This window comes from Calypte anna, chromosome Z (genome assembly GCF_003957555.1).
Source record: "Calypte anna isolate BGI_N300 chromosome Z, bCalAnn1_v1.p, whole genome shotgun sequence".
Classification (NCBI taxonomy): Eukaryota; Metazoa; Chordata; class Aves; order Apodiformes; family Trochilidae; genus Calypte; species Calypte anna.
Window position 1 is genome coordinate 62,369,638 of NC_044274.1, and position 16,643 is coordinate 62,386,280.

Below are 16,643 nucleotides of genomic sequence, written 5' to 3' on the forward strand. Positions count from 1 at the left end.
ACCACCCTTTAATCTGCCCAGATAATTTGCAGTTGCATAATGGAGAAACAAAACTTTCTGGAAAGGATGCAACGGCTGTTAAAGGAAATATTGCACAAAGGTGCAGGTTAGAGAAGTCAGTTCATTCTGCTGCACACTACAAAAATAAATCCTTTCAACAAAGTTAAAGAAGTAGTGGATAAAAATTAGGCCAGGCTTGTGTGTGTTTTTTAGGTGACATTCATCTCAATGCTCCTACTTTTATGAGAAGTACATATGTACTCTCACTACGGGTCTCATGCATCAGCTGGAGGAAGGTGAAATTCAGTAATCAGTGTCATTGAAAGCAGAGGCCTTCAGTTTGCATCAGCATAGATCACATGCCATTCAGAGGTATTCTTAAAATCATAAACTACAAAATCCTTATTACTGTAGACTTTGTGAAACTCAGAACCAAATGTGGATCCAAACTCTGTGACTTGATATGATTATCTCTGCTGAGGTCAGGTGGGGGGCTGCAGATCAGAGCTGAATTTTTTTGAGGTTTCTGGCTAGCACAGGGCACAGAGCTGCAACAAGCCTTCCCAATACAGAGATACGAGCCCATGTTGGTAGAATCCTTTAGAGGAAGGCTCCTCATCCAGGGCTTTGCTTCCATTTGTCTAGCATTTCTTTGACTTCCAACAGAGGTGGAAATGAAAATAACACCTTCCTCCCCAGCTCAACATTTGTGTATGCACACAGAGAAAAAGTAGTAGGAGAACTCTTGGGTTTTGAGGACTAGCTTTGATGTTGTCTTTGATCCCTGTGCAAGACATAGCAAAGCAGTATCATATCAGATTCAGGGTGTCTGCTGCATATTTTTCTCTTTCACTGTAGTAGTACAAATCATGTAATCAAGGTATAGAGCAACCATGGCTCAGGCCTATTGCTTATTTACACTGTGTTTATTCTGAATTAAATGACATTTTTCTGTTGGTGGGTGGATAGTGTTCTGATTGATTGTCTAATACAAAATGGGTCTTTTCATCATATGAAACACTGCACAGTAACCCAGACACCTGCATGAGGCAGGCAGAGCACATGGAGTTTCATGTCTTCCTGGAGAAACACTGGAAGGCCTTTCTGTGTCAAAAAGGGAGTCATGTCCATGCATAAGTATGGAGCCATACACCAAGCATTATTTGTCAGCTAAGGTTCCACAACTGGAATACACTGCAAGCAGAAATTAAAATATATTCAAAGGAAAGTTTTGCATAAGAAGAGCTAAGCTTTAGGTGCATTTGGCAAAAATCTAGGAAGAGTGGCATTTTAAGATCAGCCTAAGACCTCTGAGGCGATAGGAAGGTTTCTTTGACCCCCCAGGATCTACCCTCAGATCGTAAACAAACAAACAAACAATCACAAAATAGCCAGAAAAGTGTGAAAAGCACATATGACCTATGCTTATGTGTTCCTGCAGCATCTTTTTCTCATAACGTGGTAATAAAACTTAAAATAACCCAACAGTCCATGCTGAAAAGGAATTTACCTAGTCTGGCAAAATTTAGGCAAAGCCTACCCTTGATGTTAATAAAGACTTTTAGTATGTAAGGACCAAGCAAGGACAACAGGATTTAGCTCTCTGAGAAAAGCACAACAAATTCAGGCAGGAAACAGCCTGTGTCTGTATCAGTGACAATCCTCTGCTTCCTTGAAAATGTCCTTTGGCTCCTGCCCTGGTCTCTGAAGAACTGACCTTATCAGGAAGGCAATTTGCTGTGTGTGCAAATAGAATTTGAGGAAAGCACTTGTGGAAGGCTAACGATGGAAATTACAGATACTGTGCAGAGAGGATTCATTGCCTTGAATTTGTGACATTCATTGTGGTGCAGTGTTTTGAGCCCTTCTAGCACAGGGAAAGTGACATCCAATAAAGCAGTACATTAAATAATAGCACACGCACTATAACTATAACAAAATTAATGCAGGGAGACCTTTGCAGTTCCTCTTCTACTACTCTTAACCACAGGATTGTGTTCTCTCTTGTTAGGTGATAGCTGGCTCTGTCTTTCTCTAGAACATATTTGCCTGGAGAAATTGTGTCGAACAAAGATTAAATGTATATCACAGTGATTAACCTTTGATGGTCATCTGAAAAAACATGGAAATATTCAAGACAATTTCTACCTGATGTGAGGCCTTTGCAAAGTGGCCTGTTAATTGCAAAAGTGTTCAATAATGTGGAATGACAAATGCTTCTCTAGCATAGTGAGCAGTCAGAGTGTGGAACATCCATTCCCCACTGCCCCTCAAACACGTATTTAATCAGTAATCCATATTTGCAATGTGTATTGAGAATGCAAATTATGAGTAGATGTTTTAAGTATTAATACTCAGTAGTAGCAGAAGGAAAGTTTTTAAACACTATGAATGTAAGGATGTGTTCATTTTTCTTACATTTGTAGAGCTTTCTTTTTAACTAGTTGAAGTGATAAGTGGGGAATCCTTCCCTTGGCATTTCGAGCAGAGAAAAAAGAAAAACTGTGATAAAAGGTAAGTAGAGAGATTAATATTTTTAAAATACTAATTATTTAAGAGAAGAGGGGGAAGCATAAATTTCCAGTAAATTCCACCCCTTTGCTCATTAGGTGAAACAAGGTGAATAAAAAAGGTAATGTAGTTTGAAATGCTTAGGCAGTTCTTATTTTTTGCTGTTGTTTCTTGGAACACTGATTGTCTCTGCTATTCACTGCCTGGGAATATGAACATAAAACATATTGATATTATATTAGCAGGGAAACAAGCTAATCTCTTATGTTTGATGTTATCCTGAACGTAAACGGTCAGTTACATGTGATAGCCACTGCAGGATTTAAAAATCATTTTAAGATTGATGGAAATGTACATCCCAGATTTGCAAGTCATCAACTCCTCTTCCTTCAAGTCTCTTAAAAGAGCAACGCCAAGTAATCTCTCTGCTTGGAAGAATGAGATTTTGGTTTAGAACTAACCTAGCTCACTAAATAGCCTTCACCTCAGTATTTCTCATTGTGTCTTGTTTTGCAGTTACAAGTTCAGCTGTACCCTTTTTTATTGTATTTTTCCATTTACAACCACACACCAGATTAAAAAAATTAAAATCTGTTCAGCAATACAAGTGAGAATCATGAACAATTTTGCTGAAACATGTGTAGCATTTAATTCTTCATGAAGTATAGAATAAATCACATTGATTTTTTTTAAACTAAAAGAATATCTAATTTATAAGATAATCAGGATGGAAATAATGTGAGTGAAAAATACAGATGTTAATAAAAAAGAGATTGAACTTCCATGCCTCCTCTCCCCTATTAAATAAATAAATAAATAAGAGTGCTGCTTACTTAATATTAAAAATAGTCAGAAACTAACCTAAACATTAGCTGGTTGGGAACATCATTCATATGGAGAGTGAAACACATACCACACCAGAATTTGGCAATACTGATTTCTCTTTTTTTGTGCGCTCAGCATTTCTCTTACCAATATAGGCTATTTTTTGTTCATTCTCCAGAGAAGTAAACAGTCTGGGAAGCTTTGAAAGAAGACATTAATTTTATGATTTTAGTGTCTTAGTAGTGTCTTAGTGTCTTGGAAACTTTATCTGGAATGCAAAGATGGCAGCAGCTCAGGTAATATCCAATACCAATGAGTCAAGCTGTCGTCTTGACAGCTCAGCCCTCCACAGGAAAACAATGCTGAAGACACTAATACCCAAACAGGTGGAGATTCTCTGCCACATGGCAGCAGCAGCAGAAAGGTGAAAAAAGAAAGAAACAGAAATGCTGCTAAAAAACCCCTCATAAATCAGCAAAAACCCCCAGTTTTTCCAATAAAGCCTTCATGTTGTCCATGGACATCATCCATCTTATGTGATCTTACTGGGCAGCTGTGGGACCTCCGAGAACTCCTGCCTTTAGGAATCTGGTGTTATTTGTGGAGCAAAGCTATTACAAAAGTAATAAGAGACAATAAGATGAGTGACAGAACATCACTTTGCTACTTAGTATTAGTGGGAAGACCAGAGTACAACTGTGAAAAATTAAATAATATGTTGAAGCTACTAGGGCTATTAGTTTCTTATGGGTCCTTGGATACATCTGGAACAGCTGAAAGAAATGCAGCTACTTTCTTGTAAAATAGAGTGAAATTGTTTTCTCTACATTTCAACCATTTCACAGCTCATCAAGGCAGTCTTCTAAGATGTAAAAACTAGAAAAGAAACACTGGTGAATCTTGGTTGGAGGCTTTCCGGTGAGAATGCCTGAATACTTGTGTGTAAATAGCAAATATGTAGGAGGACATTTTCTCATTCATTCTCCTTACACCTGGTTGATGACAAACAATGAGACAGCAACTTATCAGCAGAAATTGCTTGTTGAATTACCAGCTGGTGTGAGCTAGGTAATGCTGGAAAAAGATGAGGAACGTGGGAAGGCTCGAGTAGAACAGGTGTGTAGTTCAGCTACATCTGGCTCAATTTAAAGCTAGCCAAACAAAAGTACTACTATTAAGAAAGTACTTGCAAGGAAGAATAAATTTGTCCATGAGGGTGGTCCTTATGAAATGCATTATGAAGCTACCATATATACTGCATATGTATACTATATGTTGCATGTGCCAAGGTAAAGTATACTGAATTACACAGGCAATTAGTCTTCATAGGATATATCAGTGCATACAGCATCCATAAGGTTAACTGGAAGTGTTTATGAGCACTGGATGCTGGATGGACAGACTCTGATATATTCTCTCCTGTACCCTCACTTTGCCACATACTGGGGTTTTTTTGAGTAGAGGGTTGGCAAATGTTTCTGGGGCTAAGCACACTTTGTAATTGCTGAGGCTGAGGTCCCTGTTCAGTGGCAGGTTTGGGATGAAGACCTCAAAAATAATACAAGATAACATCAGCAGTAGGATTGGAAGTGCAGACAGAACTGCAATGCCAAGAGAGAATATTTACTCTCTGAAGGGGAAATTAACCAAGCCACTTCATTAGAGAGGCTGACACAATTTAAAAAGTAAATTAATACAAAGCAAGGAAAATACTGGCTTTCAAGCAAAAAATTTACAAAATTACCCTAGATTATGGAAATGTGAACCTGTATTTAAAAAGTCCTTCAGAACTAAGTAAATGCCTAATATCTTCACACCTAAAAGTGCTTGTATTTTCTGGTAATGAATTAAGAAATTAATGTCGATAGGACTTTTTTATATCTTTATGATATGACCCTTGTTTAACATTATGATTAATCCTAAGAAAGGTATGTTCTTAGTTTGGGTGTAAGGGAACAGTTATAAAATCTGTACCCTAAAAACAATCATCTTTTTAAACACTATACAGGAAAGTCTCCAGTTCAGACACTGGCTGATTCTTTGCTATGTGCCCCCACTGAAACCAGAGTGGAACAGCAATCCTAAATACCACCTTTCCACGTGGACAGGGTAGATATTTGGAGGGCAGTTATTCATTACAATTGGTACAAGATTTTCACCCCTTCAGTCCAAGGTAGATTTGCATCCCACAAAACTATACATTTATTTCACATAAATAGTAAGCACATCTATTTGGAATTCCTTTCTTCTGTGCCTGCCCAATAATCTCTACACCACAATGGCTTTTTGGTCTTCCAGAGAAAGTTGAACAGGGTTTTTTTTGTATGTTTAAGTGGCAGGTCTGGGCCAAGCAGGCTCAGGTCTATGTAGCCAATACAGAGCAGGTTTCTAACCCAGGTAGTTCTCATTGTGAGCACATTAACCACCAACTCAACCTGTGCCCTCCTCCAAAGCCAGCTGCTCCACTGCAGTCAACCTCACTGACTTGTATGGTCCCTCTTGGCCACCTAAAGCTTTCCTGATTAAATTCTTGTGGGTATCAGACCATCTCTGCAAAATGTTACAACTTTGGGGTTTTTTTTCCCCTGAAGTGAAATTCAGCAAAAACATAATCCATCTAACCAGTTTAATTATGACTTAATACCACAACAATCTAATGTATGTATATATGTGTGTGTATATATGAAATCTGTATCTAAAGCAATAGCATATGTTAACACTTACAACTGCAGTGTGATTTCATTTTGCCCATTTAGATTTGATCCCCCTGGGTCTGATGCAATGCCTTTTCACTCACAACTCTTCCCATCTGCTGAGATGACCTTCAGGAACACAGAATTCCTCAGAGATACTCTACCTCTCACTAGGTCTAAACCAGGCACACGCCAAAAGGAAATTAGAAAGCTAAAAAAAATAGAAGAACTGGAGAGGATCATCCCAGCTTTGTAAGTCCACTTAGAGAAGGTGCAGAGAGGGGCCTGCACAGACTGAAGTTGTTGGTTTTGGCTTCCATCTGTAGTCCAGGGAGCAATGAATTAGGGCACATATGGAACTTTTTCTATGGAAACATGTAGCCAGAAATGTAACTAAACAAGAAAACTTCTATTTCTCTCATAAAACTGATAGATGGATTTTGTAGTCATGATCAGCCTAGCGGAACTGTGCAGAAATGCCAAAATTCAGCAGGTCAGAGATTCAACCAGTGATTTCTGTGGCAGGGTGACCATTTCTGGAGTAGATGAAGGCTACACCTGAAGAAGAGTCTAAGTTTCAGACTTAAGAAAAAGGGATCAGGATACTGCTTCACTCTGGGTAAATAACCTGAGTGTGGTGGGCAGATGCAATTGCGGGGTCTGAAAAATTGAATTAATTTCAGGAACAAGAAATGTATTTCCCTCTTAAATTTGCCTTCCAATTCACATTAGTAGTTTGATAATTTCTGTTTCCAGCAGGTTGTGTGTCAGTCTAATATCTAGCCAATAGCATTTCAAAATACCTAAAATTAAAGGCTCGAGCATGGTTTGTGTCCACTGCTCTGGCTGTAGAAGGTAATGAGCCATCAATGTGTATTTGCAGCCCAGAAAGCCAACTGTGTCCTGGGCTGCATCAAAGCAGCACAGGCAGCCAGTTGAGGGAGGTGATTCTCCCCCTCTGCTTTGCTCTTGTGAGACCCCACCTGGAGTCCTGTGTCCAGTTCTGGAGTCTCCAGCATAAGATGGATATGGAACATGTCCAGATGAGAGACACTAAAATGCTCAGATGTCTGGGGCACCTCCCCTATGAAGAAAGGCTGAGGAAATTGGGGTTGTTCAACCTGGAGAAGAGGAAACTTCAAGGTGACCTTATAGCAACCGTCCAGTATCTGAAGGGGGCCTACAAGAAAGCTGAGGTAGGGCTTTTGACATGGGACAAGGGGAAATGGTTTAAAACTTGAAGAGATTTATGTTAGAGATCAGGGAGAAATTCTTTTCTGTGAGGGTGGTGAGATGCTGGAACAGGTTGCCCAGGGAAGTTGTGGCTGCCTCCTCCCTGGAAGTGCTCAAGGTCAGGTTGGATGGGGCCTTGAGCAACCTGGTCTAGTGGGAGGTGTCCCTGCCCATGCACAGGGGCTGGAGCTGGATGATCTTTAAGGTTCCTTCCAACCTTCCAAACCATTCTATGAATCTATTCTAAGGCTCAGAATCCCAGCACAGAATCCCATAGTTTTAAGTTCAAGTGTCACTTGGGTCTGCTAACAGCATATCTGGAGTTACTCTCAGAGGCTGAGTCCCTTTAATTGTGGTAAAAATTACATTCATGTTTGTTGCCATAGACTTGTATTAGCCAGAAGTATTAACAGGTTTTCTTTAGGCTAAGTAAAGCTTCACAAGGGAAAAATAAGTCTGGAAACAATCTAAGAATTCCTGTTTCTCATAATTTTGAAGAACCTACAACATCATAATTGTACTTTTGTTTCTGGTAATGTATGTTAGAAGCTGCTTAAATTTCTAAGTATATAAATGAGTCACATAATAATGACAAGAAATACTATTCATGTTTTTTTTCCATAAAATCTAATTCCAAAGAAAATGCAGCCATTAAGAGGGATGACAGAGAACTACTTCTGAATGCCACTGCACTCTTAGCTCAAATATTACCCTTTCTTACAAGACTAATATAACTTTTTGAGTCTTTTACCATATTTGGGTCTAACAGCTACAACAGATAAAATAAAATAAAAATTTCTACACTTTTAGAAAACTGGATCTGAGATTCTTTCTAGATTGAACTATAGCACAGAAGAATCTACCTGTCTTGGAGAATGGAGATATTTGACAAAGTGTTTGTTTCTTCCAGAAATAGTCGAAGAAGAGGGATTGAAACTGGTTTGAATTGTTGCTGGTTTCCACAAGTCTCTAACTTACGATGGGCATCTTGATAAAATAAGCCCCACAAATGAACATTTTTGAGACACCACTGTGAGAAGCTGTGAGCAAATTTCCAGGCCACCTGAGGATGTTGTTAAGAGGCAAAAGGCAAGTTCTGACACTCATTCCTTGCCTTTTCCTCAGCCTTTGGAGAGAATACGTGAGCCCACATCTCTTCTTTGGTCAGAATTTAACAGATTGTACTTTGCCACAGCTGTGGGTTTTGAATCCACACTTCAGGATGGATGACAGGGTAATTCTGATTCTACAAAATGTTGACTGGACTCAGCTAGAAGAAAAACATGGTAATGCCCCATCCTATTTTCAAGAATTCCAACAGGATTATATTCAGTCCCTTGTCTGTCTAATTGAACATTTGCTATGGCAAGAAGTGATTATATATACAGTGCAAAAATGAACATCTGTGAGTACTTTAAGTGGTATCTTCCAAATCATGTTTTAAGTTCTAGCTGCAAATGGAATACTGTTATATATAAAAGAAAAAAAAGAAATAAGAAAAAAGAAAAGAGAAAAAAGGAAAAGGAAGTAAGAAAAAAAATTTTAAAAGAAGAAAAAAAAAAAGAAAAAAGAAAGAAAGAAGAAAAAGAAGAAAGAGAAAAGTAAAGGGAAAAAGAAAAAAGAAAAAAGAAAAAAAAACCCAACCCCACATTAAACCAAAGACCGTCTCTTGTTCTTTTGTAATAGGACCCAAGCTGATGGTCTTCACCTTGGAAAAGGGTGGAACACATTTTGTGCCTACCCAGCAACACACCCAGAGAAGCCCTTGATCATCAGGGACAAGGTTAAGCCAGTTCACTGTCTGCTCTGGGTGCAAAGCCTCCCCTGCTCAGGGAATGTCATTCCTGCTTTCCTGAATTCTGCCTACAGTATCTAGAGGAAAGCCAGCTCAGGCATTGTCTCGCCTGTAGCTGGCCCCAGGAAACATGATATCATTCTCAAACAAAAGCGGGAAAGCTGACAGATCTATTGAGATGGGTGTGACTGCAGCACACACCTCGCTGGTCAGCCCCTGTGGAAAAGGCAGAGACTGGCAGCTCTTCCTTAGAGCTAATCTTTGCAGCCAACTTCTGTTTCTCCCCTGCTTATGACTTTGTGAATGTTGCTTGTTTTCTGTTGCAGTTATGTGTATGCTACCACATAGAGAAACAGGAGAGACAAGGCAAAAAGACTTGGGGTAAACTGGACTTTCCTTTCTTCTCCATCCATAATGCTTACAGCACCAGGTATCTTCTTAAAGAAAACAGCTGGAAGTGATCTGAGGGCTAAATAGATTAAAACCAATAAACATCTAAACAACCAAGAAACTTAAAATGCAAGAGAGGAATTAGTAAACAATATGCAGCCTCTTCCAGTAGAGGATAGATAAAACTACTTCCAAACACACATTCAAAAAGATTTTAAATACTTTCTTTTTCCCATGTGTTAACCTCTAGACTAAAAAGTAGAACCTCAAACTCATTTGTTCATAGTTTTCCTTCCCTATAACATGCTGTTAACCTAGAAGGTCTGGACATTTTAAAGTAAGTTAGGCAGCAATGAAGGTTTCTGCCTTTTTTTGTTGTTGTTGGTTTTGTTTTTGTTTTTGTTTTGTTTTGTTTTGTTTTGTTTTTCTTTCTTTCTGGTTCTCATCAAAACACAGTCTGCAGTTTTACAGCACATTACACTTTTACTGTGAGATGGACTAGAACAACCTATGTGAAACTCTATTACATGGTTAGGACTGAGTTAACTCAGGTAACTGTGTGTGCTGTATTTCTCTTTTATGGATTTTGCTTGGTATATTACCCAGAAGAAACCATCTAGAAAATAAAAATATGGATGGTAAAAGCAATATTTAAATGCTGAGCAATTTAGGATCTGATGAGAAGAGTGCAGGTTTCCTCAGGGCTCCTTTTATGATAGCTACAGAAAAGTATCTCTAACATTAATGCTTTGAATACTACTAAATAAATTTGCATTAGTATAATCTTACTGTATGACCTTCTGCAAATGTACCTCACGACTAACTTCTTACTTGCAAAACTTGTGACATTTTCTGATAATACTGAACCATTCTTTGGCTCTATTTAAAGTATTATTAATAGATCTCTTAAGCGCTGAACTTTTCTGCCCTTTTTATCCACTGACTTTCATCTAGATTCCAGTTGTTGAATCTTGTCTAAAAAGTTGTCTAAAATCAGGGGATACCTAGAACATCTCTTACTGCACAGCCAGTTTATAAAGCCAGTCAGAAAAACTCAACATTTAATCTGTATTTAGAGCAGATATTCTTGGGAGAAGACATGAATATTTTCAAAGTAATGTGTTCTGTGAAAAAGTTAGACAGAAGAGAAACTCTGTTCCAATATGCATATATGTCAATGAATGACCTCAGAAACTAAAAAGCAACAGCAGAGGTATTCTGTATGTATCTTAAATCCTCCCCAGAAGCTTGGCCACAGCCTTGCCCTCGCCCACTGCACAGACATGAGTGGACTCACTGAAACAAACACAGCTGCTCAGCTCAGTAGAGGCAGATGCTTGAGTAAGGAGTAGGAGTCCTGCCTTTTGTTTGCATATCACATGAGAGACAAGAAAGTCATTACAGGTCAATGTTCAGATACCGAAGAAAAGGCTTACCTAAAATCACCAGGCTGAATCCATAGAGAACTATATGTGCTAAAGGGTCCATGCTTTCCAAAATATATCCATCCAGTTCCTACAGTCTCTCATGGAGTAACCTCTTCGTGGGGCAGACGCTCACCAGTGGCTCTCCCTGGGCATAGTACGCTGTTTACAAGTCACAGGCAAGAAATCATAGCGCTGATGCAGGCTGGAACAGTCTCATTGCTATCTGAGTACAGGGAGTTTAAGTTCCTTTTTCCTGTTTCCTTTGTAGATTAGGATGGGAAAGGCAGGATCTTAAAGGCATTTTCGTACCAGCGGGACTGCAGGGTAGTGCAAATCCCGTCCATCCAGCAATACATCAAAACAGTTATCTGGAGCTGCAGGAGAAGCAGGAGACTGCTGTTGGTCACAGTCAGCAAAACAGGAACAATGAAGGCATCCTCCAGCAGGAGGGAGAGTGCAAGTAAAAAGTCCTCCACCTAGGTACAGTGAGTGGAAAGTGTCATTCTCAAAGTGCAGATGGGCTGTTTTCTCAGGGTCCTCATTTATTTAGTCCATGTGGAAGCTGCTGGCTGTAATGCAGCTCAGCACATAGTAATAAAAATATGAGGTAAACAGTGACAAAACAACCAGATGAATCCAGTATAGACCAAAGCCAGTCACAGTCCAGCAAATTACTCCATTAGTCCATGTGCTTTTCTGGAAACAATTTTTCTCTATGTTTGACAATTGGAAACAGACTGAAAACATGTTGTAATAATAAATTGTACCCAGAGCTATTATGAATTCAGTGATCAAAATGCCACATCACTCAGGGGGGTCTTAAAACTTAGAAGCTAAAACAAAACTTGAGGGAAAAATACAAAGAATTAGTGAAAAAAATAATGAAATAAATGGAAAGGCAGCACTCAGCTATATAAACAGAACTGCAAATAAAGGGCAATCTTATTTACTACTTGACTAAATATAACCCATGACAATGTAGCATTTTAAGTCCTGTAGTTCTGCCAAGATGCTAACACCCAGAATGACTTTTACAGGAGTATAGAAAAGTGGGTGTTCAGCATAATTTTGGAAATAGGAATTGAGTTGATCCTGCTTTGATTTAGTTTCCTTAGGAAGACCTTTTAGCCTTCTACGGGTGTAAATTTCAGAGGAAGTCCTTTGCACCCAAGATCTATTACCATGTGGACATAGGGTTTTATCTACAGCACAGGTCAATGCTTTAACCCAGGACTGCTCCTGACATGCCCTCCCTCCCCCACCCCCTCATCCCAAAATATAATTTACTATAATTAAAAGCTAAACCAAGTAGGAACTGAAAATACATTCTGAGAGCAAAAACACAGTGTGAAGTCCAAGTTCTACTAAAATTCCATTTGAAGCTTAAAGGAGGCAGAACATAAGATATATATCTGGTCTGGTTCCAGACCAACAGACACGTGTGTCCACTGTTGATTTTTTGGAAGATTTCCTTCTGCTCTTAGACATGATGAGGGAGTGATTATCCACATTACATTTGCCCTTATAAACCAACTAGTATAGCTCCATCCAACATCAGAATATCTTGTTTCGTACTAAGTATAACCATAATTCTTGTTTAGTGAATACTTCTGTTCTATTGCTCATTTAACCTACTTCTAACATGGTCTGTCCTTAATTTTTTTCAGTGTATTTTGTTTTGCTGGAAGATGAGGGATTAAACCACTTCTGTAGAGGCTGTGGTTCTCCAGACTGTTATTGTCAGCTTAGAGGGATTTTTAAGCTCTCCACTTAAATCTCACTCCTCAGGGCATAAGTAGTGAGGAGAGATACATCATGTCTCCCTTTTAACTGCACGTAAGTGCAAAGCAGTGCATGTAGACTGCTGCTGATACCAATTTTGCAGTCTGCATAGCTGGCCAGGTCAGCTATTCAATATTTTTTGTAGAATCAACTTGTGACTACTGGTCATTTTACACCCCATGACAAGGTAGTTATCTCCAGGATGAGAGCAGACAACCTCAGCATGCAGTGCTCTACAGATATAAGAAGGTTGTAAAGACTTGCTGAAGCTGGAAGAGAGGAAACGCATACTTGACCAAGTGCAAATATGACATAGATATCAGCCTCTGCAGACTTGTGTTTTTGTGTTTGTTTGTTTTTTTCATTATATAATTTCATTTGTGAACAAATAAAGAATAGCATCTGTGATTCTGCATTTAAGAACTTTTTATCGTAGAATAGTAGAATGGTTTGGATTGGAAAGTAGCTTTAAAGGTCCTCTAGTCCACCACCAATGTGTGGGGATATTGTGTAGTAAGTGTTTCAGCTCTGATCTGTTTGTTATTGCTGTCACAGGTGTAAAACTTAACCACATAATAAGGTACTGTTAGACTGTGGAATTTGAAGGATTTCCCTACTGTGATTTATTCTTACTCATATTTCCATGTTTGCCAGCTAAATTCCACATTTTCATGCTTAGATTTCATTTTATTAGAATATGAGTCTTCCTAAAAGTGGACCACATCCATTTTCTGTGCTGTGAACTGCATGACCTGATCATCTCTCTGTTTACTGAACAAAACAGAAGAGCAGCAGAATTGACTGTTTCCTCCACCAAGTAGGGATACCATACCAGAACCCCCTCCTCAAGCCCAGCTCTTGCTCTCCAGTCCTCAGCTGATGTTGATGGATCTACAAACAAGAGGATCCTAAATCTCAGCCTACATTCAGTGTTGTAGAGCAGAAGAACTGGAAATAGCCTTCTGGCAAAACAAGATTGCCAGTGAAAGAAACTGCGTGTGAGGCTGGCAGTAAAAGTAAAATATGACACTGAGTTACTTGAATTTTTTGTTGTATGTTGGACATGCAACAAAAGGGGGTGTTGAGTACTGGGCTGGCCAGTGACCATGCCCATAGTTTGTCTTTAGGTGGACCTCACAGACTGCAGCTATTGTCTTTTGGAAAGGTACTTAGAAAGACTAAGTCCAACTCCATGTGATTTCTAAAGTCTTCTGTTTTATTGGTAGTTAACTGCTGATTCATACATACCAATATTCACATCTAACTCAGCACCCATCAAAATGGCATGCATGAATTTTAAAACTAGTTACAGTAGGGAGAAAAAGTATCTTTCAGCTTGTAAATATAAGCCTAGCATTTAACATGGCTTTTCATAACGCTGTTTGCTGAAGGCTAATTTTATGATATGTCAAGTGCCCTGAACTCCTAACACAAAGCTTTCCTCTTTAGATAAGCAGCATGCCGGTCTCAAGGACAAACCATTCATACATGCTGTAGCACATGGAAATATATAAGGAGGAAAAAGAAACAATGCCACTCTGCACTTCTTTAATCAGGTAGATGTGTTAGCAGAAAGCACATATCCTTTTGAGGTGTCTGGCTGCATTATGATTTTTGGAAACAAGCCATTACTTTGGCCTTGACTTGATGTTAATATGTGTTTAGTAGGAGGCACTAAAGGAACTTCAGGAATTATTACTCACTGCAGTCAGCCAATGTGAAGCAAAGGGTCATAAATGAGAGTTTAAGCTGCTTTGCTTACACAGATCCTGTTCTCCCCTACAGAACAGCCCGTGGAACTGAGGCCAACCACAGGTCCTAAGCCAACCATTTGGGATCACCAGGAGGTGAGGCATAGCAGCCAGGTGCCCAGTCAGAAGACAGGTGCTGCCTCTCATCTGAGCAGCTGGGATGCCACTGTGCATCATGGTGCAATGCCATGGCAGTGTGGAAACTGCAGGTCAATAAAGCTGCATAGCTAAAGATAAATCATATTAACATGGAAGGGACAGCATGGAGGAGTGGTCATATTGCAATAGGGGGTTGTGAGAAACTTTAAGGTGTGGTAGGAAAGATAACTGAGACAGGTTTTTATTTGTTGCAGCTCATATTCTTGACTTGGCAGCCTATGCTGAGGAGGTCCAGTTACTTCTTGCTTCTTCTACTGCATCTCCTGCATATGCATACTTGAAAGCTAAGTCAAGATAACAAACGTAGCTATAATGAAGTTTCTTTGCTCACCATTTTTGCTTTCTTCTCAAGAAAACCAAACAAAATAAGGCTTTTTTTAGATTTTCAGGGGGCTATAACCTGGAAAATGTCTGAGTATTGAGCGGTCTACAGAACAGCTTTATCCAAAGATAAATGTTGATTTCCTGCCTTCTGTGCTATGTGAAATGAAAGGGAAGGAATTAACTACAATGGAATTAAACACAGGATCTCATAAGAAACTCACGTTTCCCTCGGAGTTCAGCTGACAAAACAACACATTTAGGGCCCCTGTATCTGTAAAGTAACAGTGAAGAATATCAGACTGTTTGACAAAGGTCTTTATTAGGAAAGCTTTTACTTTGTGAGTAATTTGTATTTCGCTGAAATGGGCTTCCTGTGGATTTTAGAATGGACAGTTGTCAGCAGAAGGAAGAAAAGAATTGTTTCCCAATTCTTTACTGACAAAAGGGACCAAGACTATTTTAAAAATGCTTGGGGGAAAAAAAAAAGGATGAGCATTAAAGTTCTGGTAAAATGAATGATTCTGAACATGTGCTAAATTAACCTCAGATCAAGCTTTTGTTTCTCTGCCAAGAGTAGATCAGGTTCTGAGAGCACAAATGTAAGTAAAGTTAATACTCCTGCTGCCTCAAAGTCAAAAGAAGTCTGGAGATAAAAGAGATTCTTCGACTTGAGAGAGGCATCATTCAACAGGAGGTAAGCAGAGCTCATACAGAAACTACGAAGGTCACATTTTTTCTCCTCTTTGTTCTCTTACTGGTTTTCTGCTTTGTTTTTCTACAATACATTTTAAAGCCCAAATAAGTCTGTACATTTACATTTAATGATAACAAATGCATATCCTTGTCTTTAAAGTACGAACACTGACTCACCCCAAATAATGCCTACCTGAACCAGCACAGCATTAGTGAGGCAAATTTCCTGTCTGGGTAATCTGGAGAGAAAAAGTTTAATGGCTTAGGCCACTTCATGTATGTGAAGTTTGCCAATCTGACTATTGCTTTAAAGGAGGAATAGGTGGGTCATGCTAGTTAGATCTCAGGGTTAGTTTTTTTTATCCATTAAGGTTACAAAAATTCATTCTTAAAAGATTTTGCAGGAGCCACTATCTTCCACAATTAATATAAAAATCTTAATGTAATTCTAATGCTAATTTTAATTTGATGATTGCATCATTTAACTTCATTTAACTTTAACAAGCAATCAGCAAGTGCAACATAGTGATAAGTCTGCTGTCTACCTGGCTGTGCTTTCAACTTTGACTTCAGGTTTGGCTAAAATCTCTGTGCTCTGTTGGTGAGCTGTACTGTAACAATTCCTCCTCTTGACTGCTCCAGCTTTAACTTTGGTCTTCTGTCTGTGTGAGAGAATGATTTCTAAATATCTTTTTTTTTGTTATTGTTGAGAGTTTGAACATGTAATTTTAACAATTCTTGTAATTTTTGAAAGGGTGGAAGACATGCACCGCTCCTTTTAAGAAGTTAAGATATAGATTTGCATATAGGCAAGAAACCTCATTATTTATTAATCCTAAAAAAAAATCTTAAATGCCATGAATGTTAACACAAATTCAACCCATTAAACACCTTCCCTTCATATAATTTGAAGAAAAAGAAGGAACAGGAATGATGCTGAAAATTTCATAGTTTTATTTAGAGTTTTGTCTCTCATGCATAACTGTTGGCATTGCTAATACCACTGATAATTTCTCCTATAATAATAATTTTCTTTTTGTTTCTAATTTTCAGAGGGCTT

At 38.7% G+C, this 16,643-nt stretch overlaps 1 protein-coding gene across 1 annotated transcript in view; it reads right to left on the minus strand.

Moving 5' to 3' along the window:
- TEK (TEK receptor tyrosine kinase) overlaps positions 1-11,030 on the minus strand; it is a 42,830-nt gene extending 31,800 nt beyond the window's left edge. Inside the window, exon 1 of the mRNA XM_008495859.2 lies at positions 10,884-11,030. Coding sequence (XP_008494081.1) covers positions 10,884-10,935 — 52 coding nt within the window. The 5' untranslated portion in view covers positions 10,936-11,030. The remainder of the gene's footprint in view (positions 1-10,883) is intronic.
- Between the last annotated feature and the right edge of the window lie 5,613 nt (positions 11,031-16,643).